At 38.5% G+C, this 25,254-nt stretch overlaps 3 protein-coding genes, 2 long non-coding RNA genes and 1 pseudogene across 7 annotated transcripts; 3 read left to right on the top strand and 3 right to left on the bottom strand.

Moving 5' to 3' along the window:
* Positions 1–557: 557 nt before the first annotated feature.
* On the top strand, positions 558–7,119 carry LOC131677906 (uncharacterized). 2 transcript variants are annotated; one of them, XR_009303465.1, is made up of 4 exons: positions 558–1,270; positions 1,367–1,620; positions 1,677–2,205; positions 6,444–7,119. It is a non-coding gene; the product is annotated as an uncharacterized LOC131677906 (long non-coding RNA). The 2 variants fall into 2 exon arrangements; XR_009303464.1 differs by having other exon boundaries at positions 661–1,168.
* On the bottom strand, positions 3,961–5,218 carry LOC131677904 (asparagine--tRNA ligase, cytoplasmic-like; annotated as a pseudogene).
* Positions 7,120–7,342: 223 nt separating the features above from the next.
* On the bottom strand, positions 7,343–8,454 carry LOC131677905 (uncharacterized). Its single transcript, XR_009303463.1, has 2 exons — positions 7,829–8,454; positions 7,343–7,574 (listed from the first exon to the last, which is right to left on the bottom strand). It is a non-coding gene; the product is annotated as an uncharacterized LOC131677905 (long non-coding RNA).
* Positions 8,455–20,868: 12,414 nt separating this feature from the next.
* On the top strand, positions 20,869–22,143 carry LOC131677899 (uncharacterized). 2 transcript variants are annotated; one of them, XR_009303454.1, is made up of 2 exons: positions 20,869–21,004; positions 21,199–21,334. XR_009303454.1 is itself a non-coding variant. In XM_058957991.1 (2 exons), the coding sequence occupies exons 1-2, from the start codon at positions 21,068–21,070 to the stop codon at positions 22,133–22,135; spliced, it is 999 nt and encodes a 332-aa protein (XP_058813974.1). In that variant the 5' UTR covers positions 20,995–21,067; the 3' UTR covers positions 22,136–22,143. The 2 variants fall into 2 exon arrangements, 1 of the variants encoding a protein (XP_058813974.1); XM_058957991.1 differs by having other exon boundaries at positions 20,995–21,129; positions 21,199–22,143.
* A 60-nt stretch (positions 22,144–22,203) lies between these two features.
* On the top strand, positions 22,204–23,015 carry LOC131677900 (uncharacterized). The gene has a single exon (XM_058957992.1). It carries the CDS (start codon positions 22,204–22,206, stop codon positions 22,963–22,965), a length of 762 nt encoding a protein of 253 aa, XP_058813975.1. The 3' UTR covers positions 22,966–23,015.
* Positions 22,993–25,173, bottom strand: LOC131677901 (mpv17-like protein 2). The gene is made up of 2 exons (XM_058957993.1): positions 25,024–25,173; positions 22,993–24,946 (listed from the first exon to the last, which is right to left on the bottom strand). The coding sequence occupies exons 1-2, from the start codon at positions 25,072–25,074 to the stop codon at positions 24,365–24,367; spliced, it is 633 nt and encodes a 210-aa protein (XP_058813976.1). The 5' UTR covers positions 25,075–25,173; the 3' UTR covers positions 22,993–24,364.
* Between the last annotated feature and the right edge of the window lie 81 nt (positions 25,174–25,254).

Genomic DNA, 25,254 nt, shown 5'->3' with positions numbered 1-25,254 from the left:
TCCAGCTAAATTTATGATAAAATTTATGTAACTGTGCTGACGGTTTCCAGTTAGGGATAACTTTATTCTTTAATAATGGTTTTCTTTATTCACATTTTGGAATACGCTTTTCCTAAATGTTGTTCTAGCCGCATTAACGACGTTCACAACACACGTAACGAAACATGCTTTTCTCTTGAAACTTTTTCGTTTCGTTGTTTGTGGTAGTCATACAGAGAAGGCATACTAGCGCCACCATCGAATCGGTGGTACATATATGAAACAAGCACTATCTGTCAAGTTGTCCCAGGGTTGATTCGAGCCAACAACATCCAGCCCTGGCAGCATTTCTGCCAGTATTTTGCGCGATTTGTGCGAGAATTCTGGCAAAGAATTAGCTCAAATTGAAGGTTCTATGAAAAAATGCAAAGTGCGGAATTTCAAACCTTGCACCTAAATTTGATAGTTTGGGTGGCTAATAAGGGTGCAGATAAGTCAAGAAACGGAATTCCGTTTTCTTGCATCCCTTTTCCGGCTGCCCTTTTTTCTATTTTTATCTCTCTCTAAAACGGAATGAAAACTATTCCGTTTCGTGATCAGGGTTGTGTTAAACTCGAAGAAAATCTTCCGTTCCACAAATATTTGACATTTCGTTCCACAGCTTCCACATAGAGCTGTCAACATTGTTTTGACTGTTGTTACTCTGAATATAAACATTTGATATTATATTATTGCTATTAGATAGATTTCAAATAGTTACAAACAAAAAGTTAATGTTAAATCTTTTTTGTACCACTGTTGTTCCAAATCTTAGGAAAAAAAAAGTTTATTCAGTTGGTATAAGGACAGACATGCAATTTGAAGACAACATATATGTGTAATTAAAATGACGACGAAAATAAGTTGTTTTGAAAACGAGTGCGTAGTGTTCCAGTTATGACCTAGTTCTTGTGGTGGTCAAGTTTCATTGCATTATAGACTGCTTTTATGTGTATCAAAATTTATTCATTGGCTACCATTGTGAATAACTTGCAATGGACAAGTTCATCTGAAACCTTTTTATTAGATATTAAAACTCTAATCATTGGCTTATTGTGTCGCAGTTTTCCCAATTGTAGATAGTAAAATTAAAGTCGTTCCTAGCAAACAATCGTGCATTCTGTTGGTTAATTTGATCTGCATAGTATCAGTGAGTAGTTGAGGGATATAACAATATAAACATTCGCGATATTCTAATCTGCATCTGTTTCTCATGCTGAATTATCGATATATCGTTTTGCATCACCTGCTAGTAAATATATCATTTTGCCTCATGTGCTTTAGTAAAATCATTGTTTTGCCTCACCTACTAAAGAAGAAAATTGATGTTGTTTATTTCTGTTTACAGTTTGTGACCAACGTGTATTTGTTCCTGCTGTCCAACAATTCGCTCGTTCAAAGGCAACAAACGGAGGATAGCGAATCGCTACCGGAACCAACGCAAATTCTGCTGATCGATCGTGTCAATTGTGCTTAACAACGAATCGCTATACTCCGGGCTGATCGTGGTCCGGCACAAGATGCTATACCGGATCTACGCTTGCACGGGAAATTGTAACATACCGAAACCGAATGAGGGGGAAGATGCATCAAACGGTGCGGGTAAGTTCGATGGCGAATAAATATGAAAAATCATTACTGACTTCCGTTCATTGCAGAATCGTCCCCACTGGGCTACCGACCAACGTGTAATTGTTCCTGCTGTCTGAAAGGTCGACCGGACTCGCTCGATCAAGTACCAAACGGGATACTGAGTCGCTACCGGAAGCGACACCAATTCCGCTGAAATCTATCGTTTGTGTGTTACCACGAACCGCTATACTCCGCGCTGATCGTGCTCCGGAACGAAATGCTACACCGGTTCTACGCTTGCATGGGAATTTTAATCGTACCGAAACGGTAAGAGTCAATGTCCATCTGCTTCCAGTGTGCGGCAATGAGATTTCAGCTCGCCGGATACACCACGGCCGCAGCTGCTTGTAGCAGGTGAATTTGCTCAACACCATATTACGTTTAAAAGCGACCCAGACCGCCCGAAATGTCACCTGATTTGCTCTCTGAACGCGTTGCTCATCCAGAGTTGCTTATTTTGGCTATTCGCAACTAACCTACACTGGATACAAGTCGTTCCTGCATCCGCCACCCGTGGACGCGCTCGATGGCTCTCAACTGAGTTTGTGTATGTATGTGAGTATCAAATAATACAATGATACAAAGTTTATGTAACTGACAAGTTTTCGTTCTGCTGATAAATGGCCTGCGTTAAGCCAGACCGAGCTGAGCGCCATAATTTTTTTCTGGTATTTTTCATGTTAAAATGCATATTTAGATAACCGTTCATTAAAGTTGCAAGTTAAAGACCACTTATTTGCTTTCGTATGATATTTGTGTTCCCAAAAATAATTAGATGTGGCTGTTGCTGGTGCTATGTTGGATACGATAGCGATTTTAGAGCATGTATCTCTAAATGGCGCTTGGTCCTCTTTGGCTTAACACAGGCCAAATAAATTACAAAATTAATATCACTTTTCTCAGAGATGGTTGGACCGATTTAAACAATGTTATACTCAAATGAAAGGTGCAACATAGCCATAGGCTGCTATTGAATTTTATTTGGATCTGGTTCTGGAGTTATGAGTTGGAAAGTGCGATCGCACATGAAATTATCTAAACCTTTGTGCTTTTTGCATATAAAGAAATACTATGCAATCACTCCACAAATCAACTTTTCAACTGAGACTCGGGGGCCGAATGTCATAATCCATTCGATTCAGTTCGTCGAGATCGGTCAATGTCTGTGTGTGCATGTGTGCACATCTAGGGGGAAGTGGCCCAATTCGGACCGCTGGCCAATTCGGACCCCAGCTGTTTCTCAGCTATGGTAATATTATGAAAAGCGTATATATCATTGTCATGGCTGTCATGTAGCTCTGTTTTATATCACAAAATTTTGCGGTTCTCAGTTTTCGTATGCGTGCGCTGGGGGCGAATGTTGTTTTGGAGCGCTTTTTTGAAAAATGTGTAAGCCAAAAAACACAATTTTCGTTGGCAACAACAATATATCAAGTCAAATGCATTATCGTGATTTTGGATCTACTGGATAATATCTTTTATTTAATATCTTGTTTTGGGCGAGACTATCAACTGTTTTCGTTTAATTGGTGTGTGAATAATAGAATATGGGATGAGCTTGTCAAATTCCAGCAAAAATCCGCATTGCCGTCGACGGGGGTACGAATCGATGGGTTGACTTTCTTAAGGAAAATATTGGCACAGAAGAACAGTTCGGTGACGGGGAATTTCGATTCCTGCACCGATTAATCTATGACTTAAGGAAAGCGGTTGAATTGCAAGGTAAGAACATCACAAATTAAAAAAAAAATTTCACTCGTTACTGATGTCTATTTAACAGATAATCAAAACACCCAAATGCTACAGATTTTACAAAATCTCTCAAAGCGATTTAGAGCACCAGTTACGATAGCGAAATAAGTCGAATTCTGGTGTTGTGTGAAAGTTCTGGCCGGTTGTACCAAATCATGGCCAACATTAATTCTTTGTCCCTGGCCCGTGACATTCTACCGAATGCATTTGTATTCTTGCGATCCAGTAACTCTCAGTTGGCTGCTACCGGCGGAAACCCACTTAATTCAAATTTCCCCTCGGTTGGTACACGAACGTATCTGGTGTTCGCTTGTTCCTATTGGACAACGGGCCGTATGTAGCACTAGTGGATTGCACTGGAACCTCGACAACCGGGCTGTTTGGTAAGCACTTCGAACACTCACTCTAGCCAGGAAGTTCAAATTCAATCAGAGAGTGCCGTACTTTGGTTAATGGGAACGACCCCGAAGGATATGTGATAAGAGTATTTATTGCCTGCAACTGAAAATACGCGTTCATGTCAACGGGCTTTTAGGTGCCTAATAAAATTCCCTCATCTCTCTGTATGTTGCTTTATTAGATATAATACAAATATATTGATATAGAATGACAATATTTTATTTTCTTAAAGTAAAAGTGTCAATTTCTAGCTTTTTAGTAATACTGTTCAGAGAAATCGACCTCCGACAATTAATCGGCGATCGTCTTCACATCTAGACATGTAAAATGATTTAATTTTCGCGGGAAACCGGCACAGCATTATTGGTTCGTTTATTTGCTCCGTCATTTTTCGTTCCGGACCCTCCGGAATATCATCGCCAAACTCATAAAAAGTTCCATCATTCTTGGTGACGTTGTTCTCCTTTAGCCAGTCAATAGCATCGACATAGTTCGGTGGCATAAAATTCGGGTTAAGATGACCCCACGGAGATTTCAATACTCGATCGACAACATCTACTATCAAATCTTCCAGCCGATCAAGTAGCTCTTTGAAAGTAATAAAGGGACATTCACCCTCAATATAACTGTATTCTGCTAAATCACGGCGAGCAAGACTGCTCTGCACGGTAACTTTGAGAAATGCAATAGTCGCCCAATGCCGGCAAACAGGTTTCCATATATTTTTCTGAGCTTTGCGTCAGGAATGCTTCCGCCCTAAAATGTATTTATTGTTTGAGCAAATACTTCTAATGCGAACATTTTTTATTTACCTAAAATAGTCCATTTTGAACAGAGTCGACCCTCCTTCAACTTGTGTTTGCACCAGCGTCGGCGGCGTTACCTCCGTGTAACCACGTTCATGATAATGCTCCCTAAATGCCATCATAATGACATCTCTCATCTTGAGAATCTTAGAAGTATTTTCGCCTCTAATCATAATGTGTCTGTTATCGAGCTAGACATCAGGATAAGCATCCTCGTTCAAAATAGAATCTGCCCCACCGGCCGGAGCTAATCCAATTAGCTACCAATAATCAACGTGCAGCTCATGTCCACCGGGAGCGGACTTACCTTCTGGAACCTCTGACACAAGGTATCGCTGAGAACGCTTTTCAAGAATTTTCTTGAGCTGAGATTTGGCTACTAGTTCGTAGGGTGATTCCGATTTTGCATCCTTAGCGTTTACATAAATTCTTGGAAAAGGTTCCTTGCCGGCGTGCTTCATGGCTTGTAGGATTGTTTTGAAGGGTTTTTCCGCTGTTCCATCACCGAACTCGTCATCGCCACGCTTTTCCAAGGTGTAGAGATCGTCTGGAGGTGGTGAGAAAAATTGGATCAATATTCAATTATTATTATCCATCACCGTTGGTTGAATTTCAGCGGCCGTTCACTTTCCGGCAAGTGTAATGGATAAGAGTACTTACTGGCAACGTTTGAGTGCCGAACAGGGGATTGATTTCCGTTTCATCCTTGTTACTACGAGTAGGTTATGCTTCTTTTACCATCTCAGCATAGATATCAGTTTCGGCTGCCAACGTCGGATGGTAATCTAACGAGAAGAGATTATATTAAATTCAAAAAAAATTTTATCTTGAAGAAAGAAACCACCCAACTTACCACTAAGAATTGAAACTTTTCATAGCTAGCGTCATACTGTTGAACTTCGCTGTCCAAGCATTGCTGACATTCTTCCGGGTGTTGCATGTGCATCTACGCCCCCCGGAACGAACGGTCGGGGTGAAACGGATAGTAGATTCTTCGTATACCACTAACCGTATCGTGGGGGATAAAACATTCCTTCTTCATAGCCTCCAACAGTTCTTAGTGCATCTGGTGTAGGATAAATCGATTCCAATTTTGAATTAGACTGATCAGATTGATGTTAGCAATGTTGCTTCGGTCCGAAGAAAATATTAACCCCAGGGCAGCTTCTTCCGGAAAGAGAATTCCTTACAACAGCAGCCCAGTAAAGTTCAGCCGGAAATGAACTGGAATTCTGGCTGGTTCCAGTTCGTATTCCGGCTCCAGTGCAACAACCGCCCAGTTAAGCTCAGCCGGAAATGAACCGGAATTCTGGCTGGTTCCAGTTCGTACACGGGCTCCAGTGACACAACCGATTCTAGTTAGAATCGGTTGTGTCACTGGAGCCCGTGTACGAACTGGAACCAGCCAGAATTCCAGTTCAATTCCGGTTGAGCTTTACTGGGCGATTCTAACTAGAATCGGTTGTGTCACTGGAGCCGGAATACGAACTGGAACCAGCCAGAATTCCGGTTCATTTCCGGCTGAGCTTAACTGGGAGTGCGTAATGGGTCGAAGTGACAGCTGCTATCTAAACCAAGACTATTGAAAACTATAGGTAGGATTATTCGAGATTAGCTAAAACTAGTCGAGATTATTTTGGGAATAAAAAAGTTCACTAATTTATTTTAGTCCAACATTTAGAGTGATTTCCCCCTAGGGGTATGGATGTTTTTTTATAACCGTTGGCTGAATTTTCGTGAAAAAGTATATGTCGCCACGCGATGGGAGTACAATGTACGATTATTTCAAGTCAATTTGAATAGCTTTCAATAAATATTTTCTTTGATATTTCACAGGTGCCATTAGGAGCCTTGAGGACAACCATAACAACTGGGTGACTAAACAGAACAGCGGGACATTATGATTTAGAGCAACACACCACCGTTCTATGAATCGTTGGGGTTTGCACCATGCGATGTAGAATAATATAGTCAATGAGACAAAATAACTAATCGAATGATTCACTGCGTATAGTTTTTCTCATGTTCCCAATCTTCTATTGGCAGACAGCCGCTTTAAATAATCGGTGCAACGTCGTAACATTATTTAGTGGATTCTTGGTGGAAATGTGGTGCTTCCTGCCGATGTTGGTGACTCGAAGGCAAACCGAATAAAAGGGCTCCAGATTGAAACAGTTAAACATATAGGGTAGATGATTTAATTTTTCTCAAACTATTAGGGTGCTACACTATGTTCCGATGAATATACTGGAAGAGGTAGAGATTTTGTGCGAAGTAGGGATACCAATTTTTTATCCCATAATTTGAACAGCAGACGATGTGTTCGGTTAGGTACAATAAATAGATAGGCTACGATGATATAAAGAGATGTAACCCTCTCAGTGGGAGGCACGATTCTCGAGAGTCTAAGATAGAATATTTATGCAATTTCACCCGATCGAAGTGAATTATAACTCTTACAGAAACATGGACAAATATATTGCGAATGAATAAATTATGTTTCTAAAGTAAATTGCTTTATGTATCGAAAGAAAATATCCAGTTAAGTTATAAAAGTTTGCCCTCTTGCTTTGGAACAATTCAGCAGTTTAAAACTCTCTTAAAATTAGACGTGCACACTCTGGGAGCCAAAAGCGATATACGAAGAATAAACTGAATCGTAATGACATTCTATAGAGAAAAGAAAGGAATTTGGCTTTCTTTCATTCATAATCTTTAGTAAAAACAGCGTGTGGTGATATTTCATTCGTTTGTCTATTCCTTATATAGTTTTAGTCGAATAGTTATCAGCCAGCTCCAAATCGCATTATGGCACGTTGAAATCTCGTATCGAGGGTATCCATTTCCACGTGTAGCCTTCAAAACTGCATGATCGCTGGTCCAAATAGCAGCTGTGTATCAAAGATGCTAACACGTTTCACTCGTTGTAATTTCGTAATTTGTATTGCCATACAAAAGAGCCTTCAACTGAAAGAGTACAGAAAAGAAACAAATATCAAACTGAATTTATTGAAAAACCCCGGGGCGGTGGATTGCTCTCGAGTTGCACTTTCTAGCAGAAGAGCAGGCCACTGGACGTGTTTCATTCCCACTTCTGCTAGAAAGTGAAACACCAAGGCAATCCACCGCCTCGGTATTTTTCAATGAAAAACGACATGAATGAGTTTACAAATGAAAAAGTATTATATCTTCAATACAATGGAATCACTATCAGTGGGAACCTTGTTTAAGCTTCCGGGGTGAAGTCTTCTCACTACATGATCTTCTTATTGGCTCCTTAAAACACTACACAAGATCTTCCTACACTAGTTTCTAATCTGATTTGGATTAATCGAATTACACATCATAATTACACATCATAATACCAATACACAAAGGTGATTTATTGTTCGCAATAGAATAGAATTTATCATCAGGCATTATTTCAACCGTACATCGCTCATCAACAATTTGTCATTTTTGTTGACATGGTGTTAAAAAATATCCACTCTCGCTAGCTTACTATTCGGAAAAACAACAACAAAACTCCACAAGCACTTCCGGAACTTTTTTATGCTCCGATTGTAGTGAAAAACTTTTGCTAATATATATTTTTAATTGCAGAAAGATTTAAAATGTGATTGAAATTTTCGTTTGCTGCTTTTAATACTATATGTAAACAAAGTTTTTTATCTCTTTCTGACTGGTAACGCAACGCATGATGACACACGAAAGAAAAATTGATAGGAGAAAAAGAGATGATCGATTTGTTTTGCTCTGGTTTAGACATATGCACAGGGTTGAACATAAGTTCCACTGCGATCCACAACGTCAAAACGGAACGGAATCGGAATGGAATTTCAGCTTATCTGGGCCCTAAGCTTCCCTGGTTCCGCAAACGGCTCAAAGTTTGTATGGGAAAAATTGATCAAATGTACGGAGAAACGCATTAGTTTCACATTTTCAGATCTAGGTGGCCCTGTAATCGATCAATGTTTTTCGTGCGAAAAATGAAGAATCCTGTTGTAACAACAAATCAACTCGTGAAGGCTGCAAGTCAATCCAACTAGAACTGACAAAGTTATAAGCGCGCAAAGTTGATGGTGTCATGGGTTGTAGTTGGGGTGGCTCTGACGAAAGTGAAAAAAGCGGCTTATGACTATCAGCACCGGGCGTGGGTATAAGCTATTTACTAACCGTCATCATAACACGACACCGCACCGGCGGTTGGTAAACAGGTTGGGAAATGGAAACTTATCGTTTCGGTTTACAGCGAGTGTCTATATTTGGTAACTTCTTCCAACCAACGCCAACGTTGCTATTCGCAGAAAGGAGGCAAAACGAAGGAAAATGTAAAAAATAGGATCTCGCGATAAATGTAATGCAGAAGTGTTCTGCGTGAATTTTGATTCGACTCGTGAAAGATTTTTATTTTAAATAAAATTATGGATTGAGCTCAATAAATAAAACTATCGGTTGTCAGACAATTATTTGATTGAATTCAATAACATTTTTTTAAAGTTTACAGAAATTAAAACAATTATTGAAATTAAAAGTTTATTGTAACTTTAACGAAAATATACTTTCAAACCTCGATTCACACCAATTATTTTGTCGTTTGATACAATGAACAGTATTTGTTTGTATTCAATTACCCACAGTTTTAATTATGCTGTATGTTTTCTGCGTGGAAGTAAAAATTAGTGCATCTAAGCAGCTTGGATTGAACTGGAAGATGTAGCATTATGTCAAGCTGGGCATGATGTGTCCCAGGATCCGATTGATGGGATGCTAGCAAGAAGTGGAATTTCATTGGCTTTGAAGCTTGTAAAAGCCCGAACATTTTTATATGTGGAGGGCAATATCAAAGCTAACGATAGTGTCCAACGAAAATCGCTGCGAACAAATGGTGATGATTGTGGGGACTGTGGAAACTAAGATTCGAGAAGAAAGAAAATGCGTGTATTTTTCTCGCGCAAAGCTTTTAATTCAGGACCAGTAGTAAAAAGAAGATCACAACGATAATGGTTTATCACACACTCTGCAGCGCTTAGTTCAAAAACGCTGGATTTAATTGCTAATAGGTACGCATGGCAGGACACAGATCACATCTGTTACATCATCACCATCTCATTTCATCCGGTGGTTCATCATATTTTCGAGGGATAATATTGTGTTGTGGTGTACAATCGTGATTCGCTGGTTGGGCACTTTTTAACTGGACCGCTTTTTAGTTGGACCTCCGCTAGTTGGACCATTGTCCAACTAAAAAGCATCTGAACGTCAAAATCTCGTGCCAAATTTACTTTGACAATCAATCTGACAATATTTAGAGATAAGAACAGATGCATTTACACTGCCAACATCTTCTTTGGAGAGTTTTTGACATTTGTCAGTCGGTCCAACTAGCGAATCAAATTCGTTAGTTGGACAACGCTGTGGCCCAACCAGCGAATCACGACTGTATACTACCCAAGATCGCTTATTTGCCCCGTTTTCTATGGGATTTCCTATCTTCATGGGACTGACTTGCGATCATAGGCAGTATAGTGAAATGCATAAACGTGAATGCACTTGGAATTCAATTCACTTAGTCTGTAAATAAGGGGAGGGCGGGGGTAGACGGGGTTGGGTGGTTGTACTTAACTTATAAAAATGATATTTTGAATACATTTTAACATTTCTAATATTGTTCTTAGAAACAGTAACACGAAGTGTTAATTAACTTTATAATTTATTGTTGGACAATGAAATTGCTTGTTTCAAGACGTTTATTATAAATTTACTAGAAGTATTCCGCGTCGAACAATGTGGAAATGTCCTATAATTCTAGGATAGCCACTTTTGTTAATTCGTTGCAATAGTTTTTGACTTACTCCGACAATTTTATGCAAACTGTGGATACATGGATGTGGATTTGATGACCAATTTGGTAAGCAGCGAAATTTGGCACTACCCCGCAGGACCGTTGTTTGAAAGCAAGATTCCATGTTATGTCTTTTTACATACTGATAAATTGGAATCAAATTTATAATTTTTGAGCAATAACTCATTATTTGATTCCATCTTTGGAATTACCGTATCGACGACAAAATGTTGAATTCAGTTAATATATATCTGTATTAACTTGCCACAAATTCGTGTGTACCAATTTGCTCCAGGGTAATGTTCATATTTTGAAATAGATGTAGTTGTAGTTAGTATTTCAGCTCCAGCGATACAACCGATTGTAATTAGAATTAGTTGTGTTATTGGCGCCGGAATACTGCACATTTAAGCTTTTTCGGGAAATCGGCCGGAATATGAATTACAAATACGAATTAGAACCAACCAGAATTTCCGATTGAACTTTACTTTATCCATAGGTGCACGCAAAGTTCAGCGGCTATTTGTTGCCAAAGGCCTTGTTTATGTTATAAAGGCTCGCACAAAGTGAACCCAAATCTACCTATCGAACAGTCAGATGGCTACCTATCGTGCAAAGTAAACAAATATTCTTCTTTCGGAGAACATGCAAGAAATGTATTGGTTAGTTAATATCATGGCGAAATATTTCAATCGTCGAAACAAGACACTGTATTCAGTTTATTATGCTTTTTTGTAACAATGTAAAATAAATTACATGGAATAGTATCGAGAATAAAGTGCTATGAGCCACGAAACAGTGGGTTTTCAATTCACTCCATATTAATTTATTGTGTAACTCGGTTGAAGTCACTCAAAATTACAGCAAAAATTATGGGTGCCAGAAACAAAGAAGATGGCATCATTTTAGGCAGCGTTGCGCATTCCTCTGTACGGGACTCTATAATACCACAGACACTAATTGTTGTTTGCTTAAAAATGATAGTTATATGTTTTACACATACAATCTGAATTGGATATCATTTATTAATAGCAAAGGTAAAATTACTTTTGATATGGGTCAAAATCCACATCGAGAGGAAATTCCGGAGAAACTATTGTTGGTTCAGCGCAATTCACAGCAGTCACGAAAGAGTTGACGATACTCCTTTTGTTCACGAGCACTAGATGTGTTTGGTGAATATTGGTTTGGAACTTTCTCTCAACGTGAATTTAGATAATAGGGATCTTTAATTTGGAAAAATTGCGCCAGTTTTTCATATGTATTGGTAGCGGGTGTCCTTACGAGTACACTCATATCATTCTTAAACCTTAATTATTCTTTTATGATTTTTAAATTAAAAAAAAAACAAATTAAATTCAACCAGCAAACTGACAGTTGTCCTACTAAATGACGTATCTGCAAATATCTCGTTCGCCTCATTGTTAACCGGGACAGCACCCCACACAGCATGATCTGGTACTTTGTCAATCCGCTAGCAACCTGCCATCCCAAGTTTCATCTGCTAACTATGGTAGATCTGATAAGGCAACCTATAGGGTCGTGCAAGTCGCATGGGTTTGGATGTGTTATTGTCCTAAAAGGAAACAAACTAAAAAATGTTTTTTTCAATAGTTTCGGGCCAAAAAATTGAAAAAGGACTGAGATATTAACTCACGGTACTAATCTGTATCAGAATATGCCTTAACCCGCACACCCCTAAAGATCCCTATTGTCTTTTAAGCACAAATCTCCGATCAACATGGGGAACGTGCTATTTGAACCAGTCGCTACTGATTTCTGATTCTAGTTCTAGGTTAGTTAGATGAGATATGATTACTATAACAACGTGCTCCGTGCATCAACCTAGGAAAACAACGCATTTTACGCAAGTTAATATTATTATTGAAGCCACACATAAAATACTATCACTTAATTATTTTTGTTTTACTGTATACTGTTCTGCCCAAGTTGTACAGTAATGTTTTCATTTCGAATGGTTACAGTCCAGCATACCAAGTATTCATGAATAAGCCCACTATTCTGCGATTCAAAATTGCCTTTGAATATACTTAAAACCCAGATATGTTTACCCGGCTATGTCTACAATATGACCACAGCTGATGGACATTTGGGCTACAAAATTTATGTAAAAATCAGTGTAAACGTCTATTACCTGGGGTATGGCAGTATTCTCACATACATTAACGATCAATTTTTCTCCCATCCGAATATATTTGACTGCAGCTTCTGAAGGACGTACGTCAGATGGCTTCCGTATAATTTGGTAAAACCGAACTTTCTCTGGTTTTTCAATATAGTATTAGCTCCTCTTCAAAGGTTTCGATATACATAAAAACGAAAGCGTATTCGAAACTGATCGTTCGTATAAACTGTTTCCGCAAAACAATCGTTGAATGATCGTAAAGGTTCCTTCTCCGCAAGTTTGTTTGTAATATCTAGCATGAGATCCTTTTCATTACACTCCTGATTCAGAGCGGCCGTAGTATGTGCTTCAGACAATAACTTCTGGGTAAACATTAGTTATTAGAATTCATTGTCCGTTCCGAACCCATAACATTTCTTAGAATTTTTATTACATAGAGAATTTTAGCATATTTGAACAAAAAATGTCTTATTCAATTCAATAATACAATGTTTATTGCTTCAAACGGCAAAATTAATGGTATGAGCATTATTTTCATTGAAACAATAATTAACTTTTAATCTCAATAAACATTTCCAGTTTGAATAATTTTACAATCATTGCAATAAAATATTTTTAGAAAAGAAAACGATGTTTGTTACTGAAATGGTTTTATTGAATTCAATAAATAAATGTATTTTCTTTCTAGCAATATTTTTTCACTGAATAAAGTCCATATCATTGAAAAAACGATTATTTTATTGCATGATTGCAAAAAAGTGTAACGTAACTATAATAACTACTACCGGTGTAAAAACAGATTATTATTTTGGCAACCTATTTACCAACGACCGGTGCGAAAACGGGTGTCTAAATAAAATATTATCGTTTAGCGTAATCAAAATACACACGCATTTGCTTACGCACCGGTGCTGATAGTCTTAATAACACGAAATTCTGACCATTTGCAACGGTAATATCTTCGGCAAACTGGATCAGAATGTCAAGGGCTTTCCTACGAATAATAGGCTAATGCAAAATTATCCTACTAGGTGGCGCTAGCACAGAAAACAAACGTCCATCTTCAGCATTCAACCTGTATGAAATCTCTAACGGCTTCGAAGGTAGTTGGGATATCCAAACCAGGTGCGCTACTGTCGTCATGTTTTTTGTGGCTGAGTTCAACTGAATTGATAGCGGTTATTCCTCTACCCAGTCAAACTAGTCCGGAACCGGTTCGGACTTCCAGCTCAAATGCATCAACCAATAAAGTCGAAATCGCTTGTTTTCTTTGAGCAAGATTCCGTACTGAATCCATTCAGGATTTCGAACCGGTTCCGGAATGGATTTGATGGATAGTTGGGATAGGTTAGTGTGGCGGCGCTAGTGTTTATCGTATATTAATTCAAATGTTTACACGTTTTTTAAATATTTTTGTTCGACCATGGATGTCTGTTCTCTGTGCTGACTCCATTCAGAAATCCGAACCGGCTCCGGAATGAGTTTAACCGTTGTGTGTCCGACGCGGTACCCGGGTACCTTTTTAAGTTTCAATTAATTCAATTCCTATGTTTTATCCATAGCTGGAAATCTTAGAACTTCACTAAGTCAAGCTTTTGGGTTAATAATATTGTTGATATAGTAAGCGTGGGAGTGAGGAGGGGTTCCTGAATTTTTTTACTACGTAACAGGCCGACGTGGGTACCCGGGTACCCACAAAACTAATAAGTCGAACTCAGCCACAAAAAACATGACGACAGTAGCGCTCCTGGTTTGGATATCCCAACTACCTTCGAACTTGTTAGATATTTTACACAAGTTGAATGCTGAAGATGGACGTCTGTTCTCTGTGCTAGAACATTGCAATGGGGTACAAATGTACCCCACGGCTTCTTTGGATCCGTGTGAAGACTAGAATTCGGCATTTACCGACCTGGGACCCTAACCATAATTCAATTTAGAGTTCTTAGTAAGAGTAGGAAAAAGTGGTATAGCCAGTTTGCTTATAGCCTTCGCAGAAGCAGGTGGCAAAGTTGGCGTGGGGTACATTTGTACCCCAGTGTACGGTTGCCGTTAGCGTTTCGTCAGGTTTCGTGCAGTCAGTGGAAATGTTGCTCGTGACAATACCAGTTTAAATACTGGTTGTTTTACTACGTAACAATTAGTATTACATAATCGTTTTAAATCATTTATTCAATTAGTTTAATTCAATTTTGCAGTAGAAGAAAAATCGTTCCCATTTTGGCTGATTTTTATTGTTTGATCACAGAGAACCGACATCCATTATCGAACAAAAATATTTAAAAAACGTTGTGAACATTTGAATTAATATATGAAAACACTAGCGCCGCCACACCAACCTGGGACGGGACATGCGAGGACGGTCTTCTTTTTCCCTCCCAATATTGATGTTATTTTGCAGGGAAAAATACGCTTGCTAAACAATTTCAAACAAATACCGATGATAGTGTTGTGCCGATGCGGCATAGATTTCTGCCGATGAGGTACTGATTTGTGCCGAAAATGATAGAGCTCAAACATGACATGAACTATGTTATCGTTTGTCTGAACTGTGTAAAACAACATTAAACATAACTGTTGTGCCGAATATTAAAATTGCATGTGCCGTCCGTGCATTTTGTATATTTGTGTGTGTGTGTGTGTGTGTGTGTGTGTGTGTGTGTGTGTGTGTGTGTGTGTGTGTGTGTGTATGTGCATTTACATGCACGTAAAAATAATAATAATTTTATTTATTCGTATCATTAGAATTTATTATATTCCAAAGCATATATTTTATAAGGATGAAAATGTTTCTCATAACATACCTTCATGAAAAGCATTTGGAGTACATATATAATGTATATCAATTCCCAGTGAAAATTATAAGTTTTGCCTTATGGCGAAAACTTATACTTTTGATTAGCGTTCGAATTGAAAAAATCTAACATGGCGCTCGAGAGTCATTTGCAATCATCTTATTGTGAAATTATCGGTGAGTTGCCCAAGAAAAAACGATATAAGATTACTCGAAATTCATGATTTTTCAGATTACCGACTTGTTCCAGAACTGTTGTTTATCGATGATATCATAAGCTCTCTTGACGGGAAATTTCAAATGTCTATCAAAATTTTCTAGCAGTGGTTCGACACCGCAGTAGAGGCAATGATGTTTTGGACAAATTTAGCGTATTTTTGGAACAGAAACATCTACATCCTAAGGCTAATCAGCAATCCACGACCAATGCGTCAATTTGACAGTGTTCTTTATTTTAGTTGTATGTGATTGGTATTAAAATTTGAGGAAATGTTATTTATTATAAAATATATAAAAGAAATTTATGATTTACGAAATACGATTCATATGAAAACAATCCGACAATCCAATGAATGTTATTGGACTTTTAATATTTAATATGCGCGCATGAGATAAAATGTATAAGTTTGATGTTATGATTTTCTTATGCTATGTCTTATTAACTTCATCCACAGAGAACAGACGTCCATCTTCAGCATTCAACTTGTGTAAAATCTCTAACGGTTTCGAAGGTAGTTAGGATATCTAAACCAGGTGCGCTACTGTCGTCTTTTTTGTAGCTGAGTTCGACAGAATTGACAGCGGTTATTCCTCTACCCAGTCAAACTAGTCCGGAACCGATTCGGACTTCCAGCATGAATTCCAGCTCAAATGCACCAACCGATAGAGTCGGAATCGGTTTTTTCTTTGAGCTAGATTCCATGCTGAATCCATCCAGGATTTCGAACCGGTTCCGGAATCGATTTGACGGATAGTTGGGATAGGTTGGTGTGGCGGCGCTAGTGTTTTTCGTATATTAATTCAAATGTTTACACACGTTTTTTTAAATATTTTTGTTCGATCATGATCATGGATCTGTGGTGGCGCCATAATTTCAAATGTGGCCACAGTCCCAACTACAAATATTTTTAAAATGACCGTTAAAACGGGCGAAGCTTTGTTTTTGAGTGTTATGTCTGTTGGTCTGTGAATCAAGTATATAGTAAATTTTTGGCAGTTGTTCGTTTATCTGTGAGAAAATTAAATGAAACACATAATGAATAAATAATTAGAGTATTACCACAGACTAACAGACATAACACTATGAGGGAATTCCCTCAAAAAACGTGGATCCTACAACTTTCCCAGAATACTAGCTCCACCTTTTATTCACGGTTCCAAACACTCATTTACTGGTGGGTTACCCCTCATTGTTGGGAACAATTTTTCACTAGTGGTCTATCCCCCATATGCTTGTTCATGTGTCAGTGGCGCCATAATTTCAAATGTGGCCACAGTCCCAACTACAAATATATTTAAAATGACCGTTAAAGTAGGCAAAGCTTTGTTTTTGAGTGTTATGTCTGTTAGTCTGTGGTATTACTGTCAGTCTTCAAGGTTATCGTTTCTGTTTTAAGATTATTTTGGGTACACACTAAGCCAGCCAAAAGTTGTTCGGTAATTTCTTTTGACGACTACCACAGTAAAGTGATATTTTTACGGAGCTTTCAGCAAATTATTTAAAAAATTGCGGTAAAGTTTTCATTTTTTAACGATTTTCAGTAATTTTTCGAATAATTTGCTGAAACCCGCAATATTTTTCACTGAATTTATCAGCACTTTTGTTTTTTTCGGTATATAAACATTATCCAGTAAAAAACTGACTGATTGTTCGGCAAAATTGTACCAACATTACCGAACCTCGTCAAAAACTTACAAAACAGGTACAGCAAATCATCTGTCAAATCGAGGAAACTACTGACTGATCAGTATTTTTGACGTTTGGATAGAACGGATTGCGGAGAGTTCGGTAACCGAATTGTTTTACTGAATTGATTACCGAACGGTTTGCTGTTCAAAAACCCAGTAAAATTTTACTGTACCCAGTAATTTAAATTAAGTGTGTAGTTTAGGTTAATTTTAATAAATTGGGCAACAAATGTTCCTGTTCTCTGCAGAGTTCAAGCGCCGATATGTCAGAACTGACTGCAGTCTATTGCTGTTTCATCTGATTTTTGCTTATCATATTGTGGTGGGAATGCTCAGCTTACTGCTGCTGATCATACGTCTGCCACAGAGAACAGACGTCCATCTTCAGCATTCAACTTGTGTAAAATCTCTAACGGTTTCGAAGGTAGTTAGGATATCTAAACCAGGTGCGCTACTGTCGTCATGTTTTTTTGTAGCTGAGTTCGACAGAATTGACAGCGGTTATTCCTCTACCCAGTCAAACTAGTCCGGAACCGATTCGGACTTCCAGCATGAATTCCAGCTCAAATGCACCAACCGATAAAGTCGGAATCGGTTGTTTTCTTTGAGCTAGATTCCATGCTGAATCCATCCAGGATTTCGAACCGGTTCCGGAATCGATTTGACGGATAGTTGGGATAGGTTGGCGTGGCGGCGCTAGTGTTTTTCGTATATTAATTCAAATGTTTACACACGTTTTTTAAATATTTTTGTTCGATCATGGATGTCTGTTCTCTGTGGTAATGCTGTACGTGATACGACCGGTGGTTATCCTAGCTAGTGATCCATGTTCAAATTAAGAGGGTACTGTCGTTGAGCGTCCCAAAGGATGACAGGTACCTGTAGGAATGCGCTTTTGAAATTTCCATCCGAGATACAATGGTCGATTCGGATGCGCCGTGCGGTGCCTGAAATTTTACGTGATATTCGTACTCCAGTAGACAACGCAGACATATTCACAGACTTCGGTTATTCTTGTACGGGTACTAGCTTTTTGCGATTTTCGAAAGTCTCAAAATGTTTGTTAAACTTGAAGTAATATGATTGGTAAATAGAAGCCTGTCATGTAGACTAAACTTTGCAAAGGCCGGGCTGAAGATTTGTTTAGTAGCGTAGCCTATCGATAAACGATGTTTGAGAACAATTTTTCACTAGTGGTCTATCCCCCATATGCTTGTTCATGTGTCAGTGGCGCCATAATTTCAAATGTGGCCACAGTCCCAACTACAAATATATTTAAAATGACCGTTAAAGTAGGCGAAGCTTTGTTTTTGAGTGTTATGTCTGTTAGTCTGTGATATAGTCCCATAAGGTAGCTTTTCTGAAATCGCAAACCTTATAGCGCAACGAGTAAAACAAAATCTATTGGGTGGATTAAATACCTTCACAACTAATTTGGAGAGTATTTAGTCACGTTGATAAGTTCCGCCAAAATCACGATACTTGCTGGATTGAATGCAAAGGAACGACAGCAGGACATAACGTCAGAAATGAGGGGTATGTTTACGACAAGAGTATAAAATCCGAAAGCTCGGAAATTGTATTGAATTTATTTGTTATTTTTTCAAGCGTAACTAAGGAATACAACGGTAACTATAAGGCTATTTGAAAAAAATAACAAACTATCCAGTGTTACTAGTTTTATGCATTTTCTAACGAAATGTCATATTTGACATTACCAGTTACCTGAGTCACTGAGAGGTAGTCATATTTCCGATAAACTTTTAGAATTCAAGTGTCTAGTCGTGTCGTTGATATTACGATACTACCCAGACACTGTCCATTCCAAGAAAAAGAAATTCATCAAGAAAGGTCCGGTTCGCAATGACAGGCCATTGCTGGCTCGCGGTGACAGTTACTTTGTTTCACTTTGCGTTTGCACGTCCCGTCTCAGATGCCAACTATCCGTCAAATCCATTCCGGAACCGGTTCGAAATCCTGAATAGATTCAGCATGGAATCTTGCTCAAAGAAAACAACCGATTCCGACTCTATCGGTTAATGCCTTTGAGCTGGAATTTATGCTGGAAGTCCGAACCGGTTCCGGCTTAATATGACTGGGTAGAGGAATAACCGCTGTCGATTCTGTCGAACTCAGTCACAAAAAACATGACGACAGTAGCGCACCTGGTTTGGATATCCCAACTACATTCGAAACCGTTAAAGGTTTTACACAAGTTGAATGCTGAAGATGGACGTCTGTTCTCTGTGCTTCGGCTGAGTCGAATCTCTCTGTTTGTTTTTGACAACAAGTGCGAAAGCGACGCAAGACCAGGGATACCAGGAATATTTTTCAAATGTCTTCACATTTCATGTCTTCATTTGTCTTCACCGACCAGGATTCTAAATCGGCTTTAGATTTTGGGCCAGAATTCTGCCAGAAATCTGTCAGACAACCGAATCAAATTCGTCTTCAAAATGAAAAACCAGTCTTAACACCCACTGAGAAGTCCAAAAAATTGTTTCAAAATCGTTCAACACGGGTCCAACGATGGACGTTCGTTGAACGGTTATTTGGACGATGTCCAAATTGGTCCAACGAACGTCCTTCATTGGACGATTTTGAAACCAACCGTTCTTAGAGGGCAGCCTTTCAAATGTCTTCAAAATGTTTTCACATCTGCCCAGTTAAGCTCAGCCGGAAACAAACTGGAATTCTGGCTGGTTCCAGTTCGTATACCGGCTCCAGTGACACAACCGATTCTAGTTAGAATCGGTTGTGTCACTGGAGCCGGATCACGAACTGGAACCAGCCAGAATTCCAGTTCATTTCTGGCTGAACTTTACTAGGTGACATCGCTGCGCAAGACTCAAAACTACCTAAATTTAAGTTAAAAGAACTTATTCTGCGCAGAGATGCCAGATTTGCAGACAAGCCTGCAATTTCGTCGACTTTTAATTTAAGCTGCAGATTTTTTCGATGACGCAAATATTTGCGGATCTTTTAGTTTGGTTGCAGATATTTACAGATTTTTTTATTTTGGTTGCAAATATTTACAGATTTTTGAATAGGCTTTTGGTTACACTAGCTTTCCTGACATTTTTTGTTTTTCCCAGACTTTTAAAATTATTATTGCAGACATTTGAAAAAAGTACCTGGCATCTCTGGTGTCCGAAGAAAATCCCCGGTAAAGTTCAACCGGAAATGAACTGGAATTCTGGCTGGTTCCAGTTCGTATAAGGGCTCCAGTGACACAACCGATTCTAACTAGAATCGGTTGTGTCACGAGCCGGAATACGAACTGGAACCAGCCAGAATTCCGGTTCATTTCCGGCTGAGCTTAACTGGGTCGCTTCGAATCCACCAATCCACCCTCTAAGAACGGTTGGTTTCAAAATCGTCCAATGAAGGACGTTCGTTGGACCAATTAGGACAACGTCCAAATAACCGTCCAACAAACGTCCATAGTTGGACCCGTGTTGAACGATTTTGAAACAATTTTTTGGACGTCTCAGTGGGCAGCTTGTGGAACGAGGGCTTTTGACAGTTCTCGTGCTCCGATTTGAATGACACTGACAGATAAATGGTAAACGATTGACGTGTCGAGTCTTTACCCAGAGGGATGTAGCGTCGTTAATACAATCATCTCTGTTATAAAATACACATTAAATTTTCATTATCGCCAGTTGTTTGCACCGATATTATCTCGAATTTATCTCAAGAAGGTAAAATAGTGAATAGGTTGTTGAATCATTCTGGTGGATTTTTTTTACTAAATTATCCCAATTATGGGTCTGCTCAAAACAGTTGCAATCATATTCACTATTGGCTCAATAACCTATGCTGTTCGGTAATTTTCATCTATTTAATTACAACTTTGTATGTTGTTTGTACTTGACTGAAACAAACTCTCTTACAGGTTTTATTGTATCGGAAGGTTATATCGTAGCAAGAAAAAATTCGAAAATCGGGAACTAATAGTTGTTACCGGTTGCACATCGGGAATTGGTCTTGCAGTTGTGCAGAGCTTAGCAGCCAGGCAATGCCATTTGGTGCTCGGCTGCCGTAATCTAGATAACGGCAACAAAGTTCGACAACAGTTAGTTGAGAAACTTGGCAACAATTTACAAGTAGATATATTTCATCTTGATCTAAGTTGCTTGAGTAGCGTTGCTGGATTCGCAAGTAAAGTAAATGATTTGCAGCATCCTATCTATGCCCTGGTGAACAATGCTGGAATTTTTTACGCACCACCTGCTCTCACTGTAGATAAATATGAACAAACCTTTCAAGTGAATTATCTGAGTCACTTTCTTATTACCATTTTACTATTACCAAAACTTAAAAAATGTACTACCGGAAGCAGAATAATTAACCTGGTTTCTAAAGCACATCAAGCTGTAAGATATTTTCCGGATTTGACATTTCATAAAGATTTCGAAGATACACCAAGTAACCGTTATGGTGCCTATCAGTACAGCAAATTTTGCTTAGTACTTTTTGCATACAAGCTCTCTTCCATCCTGAGTGGATCTTCAGTGTCGGTTCACTGTGTTGACCCGGGAAACGTCGAAACAGATATCTACAGACATTTTCCTCAGCTATCGAACAGACTGCTGTTTTTCCTTCAAAAACCTATACGCATTTTAGTAGTAAAAACGCCCAGAGAAGGAGCACAGGCAGTATTGTATGCTATTTTGGAAGAAAAAACACCGCAGTTTTATATAAACCAGCCTTACCCCTTTCAGTACGAAAGCTTTGAAACCAACCCTAGGATATACAATCCTATACTAAGCGATACATTATGGACATTAAGTCGGAAACTGTGTGGAATTTATCTGAGCGAAATTCGTTAGTGCCAAAGATTTGGACTGACGAAATCAGAGGTTTAAGAAAAGAGCTAATAGATTTTCAATTTGTCTCAATGAAAAAACCATCTGCGTTATCACGCTGCCTCGTAACCATAAGTGAAATAAGTAATCTCGGTAATACCGACTCCAAATTTTTAAATAGGTACAAAAATGTCAGTGAACAATGGATCGTTATCGGTGAATCTATAACTCCAATCGATTGCTATATAGAATATTTTTTAAGTCAAATGTTTTCTAACGAAAAAAGCAAGTGCGTCATCACATGCAAATCCTACACAATCAGTTTTACAATGCAACTGCATAGAATAGAAGTTAGTTACTACTTTGACCAATCGCCAAAACAGTTACTAGCACTTGCCCGGCAATACAAAGAGAATGGTGTCAAAATGTTCCCAAAGCATCCCCTCTTCGCACATAGATATTTCAGTTGTGCAGCCAAATGCTTACTCTCATGTGCACCGCTAGAGTCTCTCGATTCAGCCGTCGAGGGCGTTGAAACAATTCGAGAAATGCAAACGCTACTGGATACGTTGTATCTTAACATTTCAGCTTGTCTGATTAAACAAAATCGATATGAAGAGGTCCTGGATGTACTGGCGCCCATCGAGCAACAAGAAAATCCTTCGGAGAAAGCTGTCTACCGTAAAGCATTAGCACATTTTCACCTTAAACAATTTCAACATGCCATAACGACATTATGTCAGATCGACTACTCAAATAACAAGGATTGTATTGCTTTATATCGGAGGGTGGAGAGTACTAGGCAAGAAGAAGATGTTAAATATAACAACATGGTAAAAAAGATGTTTGGATGATTTTATTTTTTTTTCTGGCTTCTCAAATAAAATAAACACTGTCATGAAAATGGTGGATCTTTGTTAAACAAAAATAATTCGAAACCCTAAAATGTATGACGATTTATATCACTCGATCTCATTTTATTCGGAAACTTTAAATTATAAATCACACGGAAACCTGTTAGCTATAGTTATACATCTGGCCAAGGAATCTACGTTAGCGATAATTTCGTTATACATTGGAAGAAGGTACTTTTTGCGAAATACGTCAATAGCCATCAGTTATCTTGCTTATTTTTTGCGAGTTATTTCTTTTATCTAAGTAGTATAAGTTACTCTATTGACAACCTCCAAGTATATTTTATATTACCTATCCTGCCCATAATCGTAAGTCAGTCCCATGTTGTATGGGGTTCCCTATCCACATGGGACTGACTTGCGATTATAGGCAGTATCTGTCATTCTGAATAAATTGTGTTGTATTGTTCCCTATAAACTGTATGTTAAGGTTCAACTGAGAGTTTCAAAAAGCGGCCATCGTTGAAAACGAAAAAACAGCTTATGCACACCATTGACAGTCTTCATAAGGTGTCACGTTTTTTCACTGATTGAAAAATAGTTCTTGATACTGCAAGTTTAGAGTTTTTGTACTGAAGAAATAAGTTGTTCAAAACTGTGAAGCTTTCTTGTGCGAGTGTGCCAAATAGTGAAAATCAGTCAGTTTAGTGAAAACGTCAGCATCGGTTTTGTTGCGGATTTGCAGTCAGAATCGTCACCCGGCTCCTCACCGATGCCTTCTTCGTCAACTACATCTCAAGTTTTTAATTGCTGTGGTGACTGGTGACCCAGCCAAGCGGCACGTTTGGAGAAAGTAGTCTGTCGGTGGTGCCATCACCCGAATAAATCTGGTGATATCAATCCGATTTATAATAATTATAATTATCCATTTAGTTGAACATATAAAATCACTCCAAACATACATGTCATTTTCCTTCCCTACTAACAAAATCGAACATCCGTAATACCTATGTAGATTGCGTGGGTTCCCCATATCTTCTTAAGTAGGTAATCAACTAACATTTCCTTCCCTTTTTCGATCGTAAGGATATGGTCAGGTGTGCAGTGAACTATACTGTCGTATAAAAAGATTTCACTGTATCAGCCATCCATGATGAGTGCGGTCGTTTTTGCTACGCTATGCTACCATTGGCAAAGGTCTCCAAAAATCCAATGAACTTATATACCTTTTTTAACAATTCAGTCTTTTGATATCATGTCATTTTCCATTTTAACTATGCCCGACTACGTTGATTGATATCTATGAAGATTGTGAAAGGGTAGTGAAAAAACTGTTTTTGTTTTCAAATATGTACGCTTTTGACCCTTTCTCAGTTGAGCATTAAATTTTAGATAAGCATCAGCTATTGTCTATCCGATGATCGCTTTTTTCATTTATAACATAACTTGTGTAAACATCATACCCAAGTGAAATGGTATTGTCATAGAGAACACGATATTTAGTAGGTAAAACATAAAAATTGAACAACTGCGCTGGAGGCCAAACAACCCATTCCGCCGTGTAAAGACGGAAAAATTTCTCTTTCATTTCCTGTACTGTTTCGCTTACAGATGACCTTCGTAAAACTCCCAAAGTTGTGAAGAATAGAAAAATTACTATCGGTGAAGCAATAGCTTGGTCTATTAGAACTTTCTTAAGCACTATCCTTAGTGTTCGACCGGGAAACTTACGATCCATCAAATTGTACCAGTTGTGGCAGAATATTCCAACCGTCATTCCCGAGACGGACATTTGGTGTGTCCGTTGTCGATCCCAGGATTCGAGAGTATTGGTGTAGATTTCGTAATGCTGTTCAATTATATCACCAACACCCGACAAGCTGATGGATATCCCCACGTTAGTATAAAGAAGATACTTTTTGCTGAAAGCTTTTCGAGCTAGGACTTGAAACTGATGCAGCACTTTTATCATTTGCGAATACTAGACGATGTAACAATATAAAAAAAACTTAATTTTTCAAAGTTGGAACTTGAGGACTACGTTAAAGAGTTTTATACTTTCAATTTTGTAACTGGATTAGTCCTGAAATGCGACAATATACCATTCATGAGACGATTCTGATCAGCTGATTTGATTATTTTTTGTTTTTGTTATTTTGACGTTTGATTCGTACTTCGGTCAAACGCGCGGGAAAAAGTTAGCGGGCAAGTTCTACTGCCGCGCCATCTGCATGTCAGTTTTGTAAACAAAAGTGTCAAGCTAGCGGGAAAAACCTGAAAGCTTGGAAA

The sequence above is a fragment of the Topomyia yanbarensis genome, chromosome 1 (genome assembly GCF_030247195.1).
Source record: "Topomyia yanbarensis strain Yona2022 chromosome 1, ASM3024719v1, whole genome shotgun sequence".
Taxonomy (NCBI): domain Eukaryota; kingdom Metazoa; phylum Arthropoda; class Insecta; order Diptera; family Culicidae; genus Topomyia; species Topomyia yanbarensis.
Note: the sequence above shows the minus strand (reverse complement) of the source record. Positions and strands in the feature narration are given on the sequence as shown.